Source organism: Coregonus lavaretus, assembly GCF_964263955.1.
Source record: "Coregonus lavaretus genome assembly, chromosome: 2".
Lineage (NCBI taxonomy): Eukaryota > Metazoa > Chordata > Actinopteri > Salmoniformes > Salmonidae > Coregonus > Coregonus lavaretus.
Window position 1 is genome coordinate 3,197,832 of NC_139989.1, and position 14,164 is coordinate 3,211,995.

The 14,164-nt window shown below is 43.5% G+C and overlaps 1 protein-coding gene across 1 annotated transcript; it reads right to left on the reverse strand.

The window, feature by feature from the left end:
* Positions 1 to 730: 730 nt before the first annotated feature.
* LOC311144992 (uncharacterized protein) lies at positions 731 to 7,754 on the reverse strand. Its single transcript, XM_084181202.1, has 9 exons — positions 7,685 to 7,754; positions 7,110 to 7,156; positions 6,386 to 6,678; positions 5,275 to 6,167; positions 5,047 to 5,206; positions 4,803 to 4,981; positions 4,608 to 4,691; positions 3,734 to 3,835; positions 731 to 1,645 (listed from the first exon to the last, which is right to left on the reverse strand). The coding sequence occupies exons 3-9, from the start codon at positions 6,646 to 6,648 to the stop codon at positions 1,209 to 1,211; spliced, it is 2,118 nt and encodes a 705-aa protein (XP_084037328.1). The 5' UTR covers positions 6,649 to 6,678; positions 7,110 to 7,156; positions 7,685 to 7,754; the 3' UTR covers positions 731 to 1,208.
* Positions 7,755 to 14,164: the final 6,410 nt, after the last annotated feature.

Here is a 14,164-nt window from a genome sequence, read left to right on the forward strand (position 1 = left end):
GAGGAGTGGGCCAAAATCCCTACTGCAGTGTGTGCAAACCTGGTCAAGACCTACAGGAAACGTATGATCTCTGTAATTGCAAACAAAGGTTTCTGTACCAAATATTAAGTTCTGCTTTTCTGATGTATCAAATACTTATGTCATGCAATAAAATGCAAAAAAAAAATCATACAATGTGATTTTCTGGATTTTGTTAGTTCAGTCAGTTTGAGTGTGATGTTTCTACAGAATGCAGACAGACAGGCAGGGGTTGGTCAAGCTCGTTCATGAAGGAAAAGTGAACGTCAGTACAAGAAGTTGCTTTTGCGGCTAGAAAATGAACTGTGCATGATGCTGCGAACCTACCCTGTCTTCCCCTCAGTCTCTTTCAGGAATTCTAAAATGTATCGATTGGCTGGTAGTTTTTTTTCTTGGCAAACAGATTAGTAAACAAACCTCTGTAATACTAACCATAGAAGAGAGACTAGGCTAGCTGCGAATATATAAAATACCAGGCCAATGTTACATTCCTATGGCAACACAGGCGCTGGGAAAACCAAAATGCAAGGGAAAAACGCACGCCAACATTCATTAGATTTAATTATCTGAAATTGTTAAAAAAATTAACAGTATTTAAAAACGTTACCTCTCTTAAATCCACACTGATGTAAAATGTTCAAGGGCTAAATTGCATTCTAGTGGTCCATCTATAAAAGATACTGTCATTTTGTGGAAAGGATGAGAAAGCGCAAAGATTTCAGATATTTATTCCTCAGAATAAAGAAGCTGTTGAATTGAAAAAAACACATTAACTTTTCATAAATAACCATCCAATCTCAATGTTACCTCTAGCTTCCATAAGACATAAGCCCCATGTTACTGAGACGTGGGTTAAAAACCAGAACATTGAACAGAGAACCATCAGGAATGGCTGTGTAGAGAAATGCAAAGCCAGCACACGGTGAGCCTGGCTTTTCTGTGGGTAGATCCTCAGTGACTATCTCACTTAACTGTATACAGCAATAGCAATTTAAAACAGCATAAAAATAAAATACTTTTAGATCGGCGACGGAGAGAATTACATGACATATCAACGTTTGTCAACATCGCCACTATTCACACAGTTATATATCTGACTACAGCTGATTCATGTTGGATCCTGTAGGTCCAGGTGATCCAGTTGAAACGGTGGATCGACTCCAAGCCTGAGAGTAACGTTAGGGTCTGGGTTAGAGTGAGGGGTCAGAGTTGGTCAAGTCAGGGCAGAGGTCGTTGTCCAAAGTTCTAATGATGATGATCTGCTCCATATTTTCGGCAGGCGAGGCTGGGGAAGAGAAGGAGAGGGAAGATGTATGCAGCTGCTCCACTAGAACACGGAGAGGGTTAGGGCTCAAGTTAGGGGTCACGGGGTCAGGGTTGTCCGGTTCCTCAGGCTCAGGGTTGTCCGGTTCCTCGGGGTCAGGGTTGTAATCGGTGTCAGGGTTGTCTGGTTCCTCAGGGTCAGGGTTGTCTGGTTCCTCAGGGTCAGGGTTGTCTGGTTCCTCGGGGTCAGGGTTAGGGTTGTCTGGTTCCTCAGGCACAGGGCTGGGCGCATCGCGGGAGATCATTCCCTGGTGGTCAATAGGAATGTTGTGGAGGAGAACACCTTCTGGAACAGCCACTGGAGCTGGAGAACACACAGGAACATACACACGTTAAAGAGACTGAACGGGATCTTAAGCACTTACGAATTCGTAACATATCCTGTGAATTGCAGGACGTAACATATCATACAAAATGGATGACGTACACAATAGCAAACAATTTTCGGGGGCCCGTTTTGCCTCGTGAGCACTATTAGCTGACATTATACAAAATCTTAACACATCTTTTAACATAGATATACAGTGCCTTGCAAAAGTATTCAGACCCCTTGGATTTCTTCACATTTTATTGTGTTACAAAGTGGGATTAAAATAGATTTCATTGTCATTTTTTGTCAACAATCTACACAAAATACTCTGTAATGTCAAGTGGAAGAAAAATATTGTGTTTTATAAATAAAAAATGTATAACTTAAATATAGTTGTTGCATAAGTATTCAGACCCTTTGTTTAGGCAAACCTAAATTAGTTCAGAAGTAGAATTTGGCTTAACAAATCACATATTAAGTTATATGGACTGTGTGAAATAATAGGGGTTGACATGGTTTTTAAATGACTAACCCTTCCTCTGTCCCCCATACATACAGTGCATTCGGAAAGTATTCAGACCCTTTGACTTTTTCCGTATATTGTTACGTTACAGCCTTATTCTAAAATGGATTAAATACATGTTTTTCCTCTTCAATCTAAACACAATACCCCATACCTTATTTACATAAGTATTCAGACCCTTTGCTATGAGACTCGAAATTGAGCTCAGGTGCATCCTGTTTCCATTGATCATCCTTGAGATATTTCTACAACTTGGGAGTCCACCTGGGGTAAATTCAATTGATTGGACATGATTTGAAAAAGGTACACACCTGTCTATATAAAAGGTCCCACAGTTGACAATGCATGTCAGAGCAAAAACCAAGCCATGAGGTCGAAGGAATTGTCTGTAGAGCTCAGAGACAGGATTGTGTCGAGGCACAGATCTGGGGAAGGGTACCAAAACATTTCTGCAGCATTGAAGGTCCCCAAGAACACAGCGGCCTCCATAATTCTTAAATGGAAGAAGTTTGGAACCACCAAGACTCTTCCTAGAGCTGGCTGCCCAGCCAAACTGAGCAATCGGGGGAGAAGGGCCTTGGTCAGGGAGGTGACCAAGAACCCAATGGTCACTCTGACTGAGCTCTAGAGTTCCTCTGTGGAGATGGAAGAACCTTCCAGAAGGACAACCATCTCTGCAGCACTCCACCAATCAGGCCTTTATTGTAGAGTGGCCAGACGGAAGCCACTCCTCAGTAAAAAGGCACATGACAGCCCGCTTGAAGTTTGCCAACCATGAGAAACAAGATTCTCTGGTCTGATGAAACCAAGATTGAACTCTTTGGCCTGAATGCCAAGCGTCACGTCTGGAGGAAACCTGGCACCATCCCTACAGTGAAGCATGGGTGGCAGCATTATGCTGTGGGGATGTTTTTCAGCAGCAGGGACTGGGAGATAGGATTAAGGGAAAGATGAACAGAGCAAAGTACAGAGATCCTTCATGAAAACCTGCTCCAGAGCGCTCAGGACCTCAGACTGGGGCGAAGGTTCACCTTCCAACAGGACAATGACCCTAAGCACACAGCCAAGACTACGCAGGAATGGCCTCGGGACAAGTCTCTGAATGTCCTTGAGTGGCCCAGCCAGAGCCCGGACTTGAACCCGATCGAACACCTCTGGAGAGACCTGAAAATAGCTGTGTAGCGACGCTCCCCATCCAACCTGACAGAGCTTGAGAAGAATGGGAGAAACTCCCCAAATACAGGTCTGCCAAGCTTGTAGCGTCATACCCAAAAAGACTCACAGCTGTAATCGCTGCCAAAGGTGTTTATAACATGTATTAACTCAGGGAGCTGAATACGTATGCAAAGACTATATTTTAGTTATTACATTTCTATTAATAAAAATAAATAAATAAATACTGTATTTTGTGTAGATTGTTGACAATTTATTCATTAAAAAAAAACATTTTAATCCCACTTTGTAACACAATAAAATGTGAAGAAATCCAAGGGGTCTGAATACTTTTGCAAGACAGTGTAGATGGTAAAAGGATAGAAGACACAGAGACAGAATCTCACCTAAGTGTTGTCTCTCTTGGTGTTTCTTCAGGCTGCTCATGCCAGCGTAGGTGTTTCCACACAGCTCACATGTCACACGCTGCTTAACAGCTGGCCCTCCACCTACACACACACACACATCTCTCCTCATGCTCTACAACTAGGGCCAGGAGTCTTTTCCTGGTCAAGTCACATGGTCATGAAAAGCAAAGGGCCCCATCTATAATCTCCATATAAAGTCCTTTATCAGTCGACCTTCTACTTTTATAGCATGCCTTCTTCTCCATCCTCTGTTCTTTACCTACACATCTCTCTCCTCTTCCTCCTCTCTCTCTCCAACCTGTGTTTCCTCCTCTCTCTCTCTCTCCACTCCTGGGCAGAAACCCTTCTAGAACACAGTAGATCTACCGACAACTAACAGACAGTAAGGGATTTGACAGCTAGAAACTTGGCACTTGTCAGTCACACACTCACTCTGTTTCTGTTACTATGTATTTATCTAAGCTGCTCAACCATGTCACTACTCACTTTAGCACACTTCATAGTCTATACTGTATACTCTTACTGTGATATATTGCAAACATTACTATTTTTTTTTATTTTTTTTTATATATAACTTGTCTATTTGAGAGCTTGCAACTAAGCATTTCACTGTACCGTTTACACCCTGTAACCAGTGTTACACCCTGTAACCAGTGTTACACCCTGTAACCACCAGTGTTACACCCTGTAACCACCAGTGTTACACCCTGTAACCACCAGTGTTACACCCTGTAACCAGTGCACGTGACCAATAAACGTTGATTTGATATTTTCATGAAGTCAAAGTAGTTGGTTTTAACGTGTGTGTGTGTGTGTGTGTGTGTGTGTGTGTGTGTGTGTGACGTAGACTCACCGGTGTGGATGCGAGAGTGTTTGTTGAGTTCTCGTTTGGTAATGAAGGCCCTCTGACACACCAGACACTCGTGTGGAGCTTCACCTGGAAAACACACAGACAACCACACGTCAGAGAAGACAGGAACCCATGCTCACACACACACACAGTCAAGTCTAATTTCACTGGTAATTTCTCTTTGCGTGAGTGTGTTACCTGTGTGTTTGCGTTTGTGTGTGATGAGAGAGGAAGAGACGGAGAAGGCCATCCCACAGGCGTCACATTGGTAAGGTTTCTCTCCTGTGTGGATCCTCATGTGATAGGTAAGAGTACTGGCCTGGGCAAAACCCTTACCACACTGTTCACACACATACGGCTTCTCTCCACTGTGCTTCCTATATGGACACACACACAGTTAGATAGATAAACACAAATAGGTCTTCTCTCCACACCATCCTACCTGCTGTGTATCTTGTAGTTAGATGAGGTAGCGAACTGCAGCCCACATTGTTCACAGGTGTAAGGTTTCTCTTCTCCGTGGTACATTCGACGGTGAGCCACCAACTGACACTTCTGGGCAAAACCCTTGTCACACTGAGAACATCCAAATGGCTTCTCTCCTAGAAAGGCAGAGAGAGAGTTAGGGTGTCACCTGTGTGTATGCTTGGTGTGTATTTGTGTGTCTCACCTGTGTGTATACGGAGGTGAGTCTTGAGCTGGTTTCCTTGTGTGAAAGCTCGGGGACAGAAGAGACACTGGAAAGGTTTTACTCCTTTATGGATCCTCATGTGTCTCCTCAGACTACTGATCTCAGAAAACTCTTTGTTACACTCAGCACACACTGGCTTCTCTTTCACCTGCTGGCTCTTCAACCCAGCCTTCCCCTCCTCATCTCCCTCCCTCCCCCTCTCTCCCTCATCCCCCTCTCCATCGCTTGATCGGTTCTCCTTCAGTTTCCCTCTTCCTCTGCCCCTCCCTCTCTTTCCTCCTCTCCTCTCTCCACTGCTCCTCCTCTTCCTCTTGACAAGTTTCAGTGACGATGGGCTGAGGTCTGACTGGTTCTCCTCGACGATCTGAAGGTCTGACTCTTCTAACGACAGATCCCTACCCCTTCCTCTCCCTCTCCCTCTCCCCCTCCCTCTCCCCCTGCCTCTCCCCCTACCCCTCTGAGGCTGGGTGACTTTTGCGTCATCTGGGATGTCATCATGGCTAGCTGATGTTTGGCTACTTGGCAAGGTTTGGTTTCTAGGTGAGGTCTGGTTTCTAGGTGAGGCCTTGGGCTTTCTCCCCTTCCTCTTCCTGGCTCCTCTTCGGGGGGATGTTGGGGGGCTTGGAGAGGGAGGGGTGTACTCTGGATCTTCCCTCTCCTCATCCTTCTCTACCGACCCCACTCCAGACAGAGGTTTGATTGCCTCTGGGCTGGGGGGTAAGAGAGGGGAGGGGGGTGAGGGAGCGGAGGGGGTGGGTGGGGCTGACTCTATCCTCGTCTCCTGTTGGCTGTCTGTCTTGTCTTTCAGGAGACGCTCTGCCTCCCTCATCCCCAGGAATACCGCCGCTCTCAGCACAGCCTCCGACCCCTCACTGTTATCGTCAACCACACATAAACAAGAGAGCAATAACAACAGATGAACAACAATACTGTATTATACATAGTTATTGTGACACTAATATGGTGGTGTAGTAGTATTATTCAGGGGAAGTAGTGAATAAGGGAGCTTACACACCTTTTGATTTGGTGAAGTGTTTCCACAACTATTGCTAAATTAGCCTTGTACACACCAGTGTAGTGATGTACCTACCTGTCAGTGTGTAGTTCTCCAGTATAGATGTATTTCAGCAGGATGTCCAGGGCCTGCTCACTGACAAACTCAGGGTTAAGGGTCGTGACCCGGTGACCTCTGTCAGGCAGTGCCGAGAAGAACCCGCTGAACGCCGCCAGGACATTACGGTGCGCTCTGAACAGTGTGTCGCCCACAACGACCGTGATGTCACACAGAACGTTGCTTTCCCGCTGCCAACGCAGCTGCTCCAACAGGTGCTCGCTGTGGGCCTGCTGTGACATCACTGCTTCCAGGGTCACGCCGAGGTCAAACTGCAGGGAGGATAATTAATTTCAATGGGGTTGTTTTTTTTTTACTAATAGTGCTTCACCTATACTAATAAATCTTTATGGCATAGGAGGTTGTGTTTGCAAGGTTGTTGCTGGTTAATTTGAGTAATTTTTCACTAACAGTGCAGGCTAGGACAGAGCCAACCTCAGACTGCCAGTATTTAAAGTGTTTCCCAATCTCTTTTATGCGAATTAAATATATTACTACCATTGTCTTTTCACAACCTTACTATTTCACTTCATCAATAATATTTAAAACATTTCTACTTGTCCATCTTTTCTCAACCAAAATATTTGGCTTATCTATTCATCTAGCAACTATTCCCTTTGCTCTTAATTTTATTGGTTCTTTACTTGTGTCTCCCCCAGCAGGATATAAATGTAGCTACATTTACATAAACACACATACTCACCCTTTATAATAGGTGTTATTGTTTGGTTGAAAATACCAGGTGTTGTTCTGTTGGGATAAAATTAAATGATTGAAATTAATACACATTACAACGGAAACACTCATCTCATCCTACTCTGCAGCTACACGGTAGATGCCAGAGTAACGTTAACGTTATGAAAATAAAAGTTCATCACGAATCCTACGATGGCTTCCTGCCCCCACAGGAATCCGCGCAAATCAGCTACATTATTTTTTACCATGATTATATCAATGACATTGTGAATGATTTTGAATAAATAAATATCCTTGTATACTGGCCACAAAAACGTTTATGGAGCTTGAAACCATTTACTTAATGTGAAGTTTAGCTAGGTTAGGCCCATTTGATTATCGCGGATGAGCGCGCTAACGTTAATAACAAAGGGCTCTTATTTCGAAATGCGACGAGGAGTGCGCGGTAAACTACATTGGGAAGTTTTAAAATTACGGAGCATTCGGTTGCGTAATCACACGGATACATATATCATTAAAAACATATGATATGTAGCAATTAAGCACAGAAACGGTTTTTAAATGTGTGTAAAATGACAATACCTTATAATCCCTTTGACTGAGTAGCCATTTTCTGATTACGTCATAGCACGACTCAAGTCTCGCGAAGTTTGGAAATAGAGAGCAATAGTAATGGCGTCTTTTTGTGAATTTTGAAGCATTTTTGTAATTTAAAAAAAGCACATACAGGCTTCATAATTCATAAAGGAAAAGTTAACTGACTGATATATCATAGAACAAAACGTATAAGATCTCCTAAGCCTGTGTTAACCTCCAACCTTATTTTCTGCGTTTATCCCAAAACTGTTCTTTACCCATTCATTTTCCCATAGGAATGGCTGAACGAACCAGAGGTAACTCATTTGCGGTTTTTAAGATTATAAACTGGCGAGCTCTATATACATTTTTGTCAGTTTCTTTGTTACATCCAGATTTTTACATGAAATGGAAAGACAAACACGTTACAACCACAGATAGAACAATGAGCCAAATATTTCACCAGATGTATAAATGTGAAGCATCCGGTTGGCGTTTCCACTCACTACCAAATATGGTGATGAGAGGAAGCCCAATGACTGGCAGTGGGAGAAGATGGAGCGTGATGGATTTTGGCAAACATTTTTCAAATTTTAATAATAAGTAAGTACATTTTCTCATCAACGAAACATTTGATCTGCATACAGTTTTCTGTTTCCAAAACTAGAATCTGTAACAAACAGAGTGGACTGCGTTTTGCATACTTTGCCACAGTTTTAAAAAATTGCTTTGTTTAGGAGTTTAGGGGCGAATTGAGTTATTGTACACTTCCACTTCACAGAATAGGCGTTCCCTAACAGAAATATGCAAATATATGCTAGAACACGCCAATAGGATCTCACTAGCTCGTGCTTGGCTCTGACCACTACCTTGCTTGTTCTGCCCACTATGATTAATTTACTCCCATTGTAAACGACAGGCTCTGGTCTAGCTTGGGTTAGTTATGAAAAATCTTCGACCTTACTGTTTACAAGTCTCTTTATTTAAATGTAAATAATATTTTCAATCCAAACCAGGGAAAAACAACAAGAATGTTATGCTTAAAATAATTAAATGACAGAGTAGAGTGTGATGTGGCAGTGCATTTCTGTACAGAACCCTATACAGAAATTAGACAAAAAATAAAACATTAACAACATCGAGTCCAACCTTTAAAATGTCATTTAAAATGTGCATAAAAAAAAAACCGCATTGTAAAATCTACTCTACTTTTTCCATTTAAAATACAACTAGTTGTCCATGTATGATGCAGTATTCCAGTTTATTTAGTTTAGCTAAGGGGTGACAGCAGGAGGGTTGAAGATCAGGGTTGGAGTTTTATTATTGTGTGTGTGTGTGTGTGTGTTGGTAGTTATGTAGGTAGATATGCGTGTTGGTTGGTAGGTAGATAATTCCATTCCAGCAATTACATTGGCAGTGACGTACTGTCCCCACGAGTGACAGAACACGAAGCTAATCATGGCGCAACTAGAGAACATTACCAACACCTACGCTCCGTATTTTCCACTGGCTGCCCCACCACCACCACAGAAAGCACTGAGCTAGGCAGAAACACTTGCATTTTGGAGCTGCCTTACTCAAGAAAGCAAAAAAGAGACCATGTTTGTAAATGGCTTTATTAACTCAAATATTTTTTTTATATATTATTTTTTGTACATTGTTTGCAAACTGATATGTGACATGTATTAATGCCAAAATAACATGCAAGACAGGCATGTGAAACCCTGACCAAGGTTGCCACAGGTTGTTTTCCCCACAGGCAGGCAGGGCCCCCGACGTTCTATCTAATACCGACTGGGACTATAACATATGGACCACCCATACACAAAAAAAATTTATGCACGCATGACTGTAAGTCGCTTTGGATAAAAGCGTCTGCTAAATGGCATATTATTATTATTATTAATGAGCCAGTCCTCCTATAGCTCCCCCCCACCAGCCCCCTCTGGTGTGTATTACAGCGGGGGGAGCCCTATGTGGTGCACATTGCAGTATGGCTGTATGAGGTTTCTGGCTGTAGACCAGAAAGTGTCGGTGAAGCCCAGTCCTGTACAGTGGTTGTAGCAGCCGGGGACAATGGAGACCAGGACACCCAGAGGAACCAGGAAACCCAGGGTGAAACCTCCTGCTGCTCGGACACCTCCCACCAGATCTGACCACACAACACTCTTCTCCTCTAGCATCTGTTTCTCCTCCTTAACCACCTCTGCCTTCTTCTCATCTGCCTCTCTTTCTACCCTCTCCTCCACTCTCTGCTCCTCCTCTATCTTCTCCTCCCCATCACAGGAGTCCTCCTGGGGTAGGAAGTGAACACACGCATTTAACAACAGCGTCTCTCCCCCAGGGTGTGGGTGTGTGTGTGAAGCTGTAGGAGGGGCTCATTGTAAAGGCTGGAATATAATAAATGGTAGTATCAAACATATGGAAACCACATGTGTACATCTGTTCCATAAATTCCATTCCAGCCATTACAATGAGCCTGTCCTCATTCACTGGTGTGAAAACACTAGCTGTGTTCGAATACCCATACTAACAATGTATACTACATACTATTTGTTTATTTTAGTATACTGTAAACTATTTGTTTATTTTAGTATACTGTAAACGAACGGTATCGTTTCAGTTGAGCGTACTTGAGCTTCGCCTGTCTACCGGAAGTTGATGTTGTTGCTATGCAACCTCTTGCTAGCTTGTTAGCATAACAAATGACTAGCTAAACATTTTACGATTTCGGATGTGTTCGTAAATTCAATCTGGAGTGCCAGAGTGCGCTCTGGGCGTTCGTAAATCTAGGGCGCTGTCAGATTGTCCGTTCGTAAATTCAAAGCGCACACTGGAAGCTCTGGCCGAGGAGTAGGTTGATCCGAGCGTTCAACGGCAGTCAAGCACCCAAGCTAACTGGCTAACATTGGCTAGCTACTTCCAGACACAAATGAGAGAACACCTCACTCTGACCATTTTACTCGCCCTAGCAGAGCTGGTTAGGCTGTTTTTATGTTATCCAGAGCGTTGGTGACTGTAACTGTGCTGCTGGCAACAATTTAATTACGCTTTTTTTTTGCCGACGTTTACTGACACAGGCCATATTCAACTGGTGTTGAGCGTTCGTAAATTCATCAGTTATTCTGCGCGAGAGTGTTCTGAAATCGGAGTAGATAGCCAGAATTAACAATGCCCATTGAAACGCACAACGACTATACCACTTAACTAAGAATGTTGTAAATAAGCAAGTCAATAAACGTTGGGTAGTTAGTTAGATAGTTGATATACTGCCTGGCAAGTTCGATGTATTAGTAGCCAACTAATGTTAGGTAACTAGCTAACATACCGGTACATTCTGCCGTAATGCTATGCAGTTCGTAAGGATAGCGTAGCCAACATAACGTGTAACTTATTTGAAAAGTCATTACTTTGTTACATTGCACAACACTTTCTTAACATTTGTCATAATTAGTTAACGCAATTAATTTGTATCCGCTCTCGTCGGACTTCTGCTGTATATTTTCCGCCATTTTCTTAAAATCTGAAAAGTTATGAAGCCGCGCCCCTTTTCTGAATAATTGCATTATGGGCCCTAAAAGCACGGAAATAGTTTCCACTGTATGTATACTTCGTATTTTGGAGAATTTAGTACGACATCAGGGAACTTTTGGCATACTAACCATATCCATACTATGACCAATAAACATACTATACACTCAATTCACGTCACAAATAGTACAGTTAGTGCGGTTAGTATGAGTATTCGAACACCGCTACTGTCTCCCAGCTAAGCCCTACCAAACCCTAAACTCACATTGTCCTGTAGTACTAATTGATCACCACACAGTGGAGACAAACACTACAGACAAGCACTTCTGCACTTTGGGGAAAGATGCAGAGAGTGATTGGTCGTGTGTGTGTATGTGACCCACCATTATGGGTGGCAGTAGACCCAGTTCCTCCCCTAGAGAGATGGAGCGCTGAGTGGCTGCAGACAGAGTCCCATCTAATGCCATGTAACCCCCCTCTCCTCCATTACTACAGACAGAGAAAGAGAGAAATACATGGGGAAAGAGAGAGAGGGTATGAGCTATTACAAACAATATGTGACAAAATTAGAGAGTGATGTGTGAGGGATGTTATGATTGTGTGTGTGTGTGTAGTTACACTAGGGCCTCTGCCAGTTGGCTCTCCAGATCCTTCATCTTCTCCTTCAGATCCTGAGAACAGAGAAACACACACACATAAAGCCCAGAGTGTATATCAGTTAAATATGTGTGTGTGAGGTCTGTATCAGGCGTATGTAAAATGTTTGTGTGTGTGATGTACCTGTGCGATGGAGGAGTACTCTGTAAGGGACTGCTCCAGCTGCTCAACAACAAAGTCCTTCTGTAGGAGAGACACACACACACAAAGGGATGTTGAGCACTGGCCAGCCAGCTAATAGACTGCAATGGACCACATTTAAACTGGCAAGCCATGTAGCATGTCTAAATAATTTTTTGTACATTTATTGGGTATTTAGGGCATATTTCAAATGTAAACATTATCTTCAATACGTAGTTGTCACCTACCTTACATATGACCTCATCCCTGTGATCCAAAGCGAGTCTGCTCTCCTCGAGCTGAAGCTGTTTCTCACACACACACACACACACACACACACACACACGTTACGATTTACTATTAGGGCTGGAACAAATGACCCCCCTCTGATCTGGTGGTAGGATACCCCTGAGTGTGTGTGTGAGTTACCTGTAAGGCTTGTAGAGCCTGGCTGAGGTTAGTGATCTTCTTCTTGTCAGTGGCTCTGTCTGGTATAATACGGGACATCTAGGGGTGAAAGACAGACAGACCGAGAGAATAGAATAGAAACGTTATGTGATGTTTTGAGGACAAACAATGTATATTATGCCTCCATATTGGCTGGCCAGTAAAACTTTCAGTTTGTCTGTTCTAACAGGGTCAAAGGGTTAGGTCAACATACCTCACTGCCGATGGTCTCGATCTGGTCCTCCAAAATCTCCTTCTCTTTCTCCTGAAAACAGTTGTATTTCTCACCATCAGTTTATTAATACTTTCTTCCCAAGTTACTTCATATTGACCAATTAGCTCAGTTGGTGAGGTGATTGGTCAAATCAGGTGTGTTCAGTTGCCTGGTTTTATTTGTCATATACAGTATCTCACAAAAGTGAGCACACCCCTCACATTTTTGTAAATATTTGAGTATATCTTTTCATGTGACAACACTGAATATTATATTATTATTAACACTGAAGAAATGACACTTTGCTGCAATGTAAAGTAGTGAGTGTACAGCTTGTATAACAGTGTAAATCTGCTGTCCCTTCAAAATAACTCAACACACAGCCATTAATGTCTAAACCGCTGGCAACAAAAGTGAGTACACCCCTAAGTGAAAATGTCCAAATTGGGCCCAATTAGCCATTTTCCCTCCCCGGTGTCATGTGACTTGTTAGTGTTACAAGGTCTCAGGTGTGAATGGGGAGCAGGTGTGTTAAATTTGGTGTCATCGCTCTCACACTCGTCACTGGAAGTTCAACATGGCACCTCATGGCAAAGAACTCTCTGAGGATCTGAAAAAAAGAATTGTTGCTCTACATAAAGATGGCCTGGGCTATAAGAAGATTGCCAAGACCCTGAAACTGAGCTGCAGCACGGTGGCCAAGACCATACAGTGGTTTAACAGGACAGGTTCCACTCAGAACAGGGCTCGCCATGGTCGACCAAAGAAGTTGAGTGCACGTGCTCAGCGTCATATCCAGAGGTTGTCTTTGGGAAATAGACGTATGAGTGCTGCCAGCATTGCTGCAGAGGTTGAAGGGGTGGGGGGTCAGCCTGCCAGTGTTCAGACCATACGCCGCACACTGCATCAAATTGGTCTGCATGGCTGTCGTCCCAGAAGGAAGCCTCTTCTAAAGATGATGCACAAGAAAGCCCGCAAACAGTTTGCTGAAGACAAGCAGACTAAGGACATGGATTACTGGAACCATGTCCTGTGGTCTGATGAGACCAAGATAAACTTATTTGGTTCAGATGGTGTCAAGTGTGTGTGGCGGCAACCAGGTGAGGAGTACAAAGACGAGTGTGTCTTGCCTACAGTCAAGCATGGTGGTGGGAGTGTCATGGTCTGGGGCTGCATGAGTGCTGCCGGCACTGTGGAGCTACAGTTCATTGAGGGAACCATGAATGCCAAAATGTACTGTGACATACTGAAGCAGAGCATGATCCCCTCCCTTCAGAGACTGGGCCGCAGGGCAGTATTCCAACATGATAACGACCCCAAACACACCTCCAAGACGACCACTGCCTTGCTAAAGAAGCTGAGGGTAAAGGTGAAGGACTGGCCAAGCATGTCTCCAGACCTAAACCCTATTGAGCATCTGTGGGGCATCCTCAAACAGAAGGTGGAGGAGTGCAAGGTCTCTAACATCCACCAGCTCCGTAATGTCGTCATGGAAGAGGACTCCAGTGGCAACCTGT

What these genes read in the sequence shown, in the direction of transcription:
- LOC311144992 (XM_084181202.1), bottom strand. Translation starts at nt 6,648, where the DNA reads ATGTCACAGCAGGCCCACAGCGAGCACCTGTTGGAGCAGCTGCGTTGG. An exon ending in GGAGAACTACACACTGACAG is followed by an intron (nt 6,168 to 6,385) that starts GTAGGTACATCA and finishes TGACGATAACAG; the next exon opens with TGAGGGGTCGGAGGCTGTGC. An exon ending in AACTACAAGATACACAGCAG is followed by an intron (nt 4,982 to 5,046) that starts GTAGGATGGTGT and finishes GTGTCCATATAG; the next exon opens with GAAGCACAGTGGAGAGAAGC.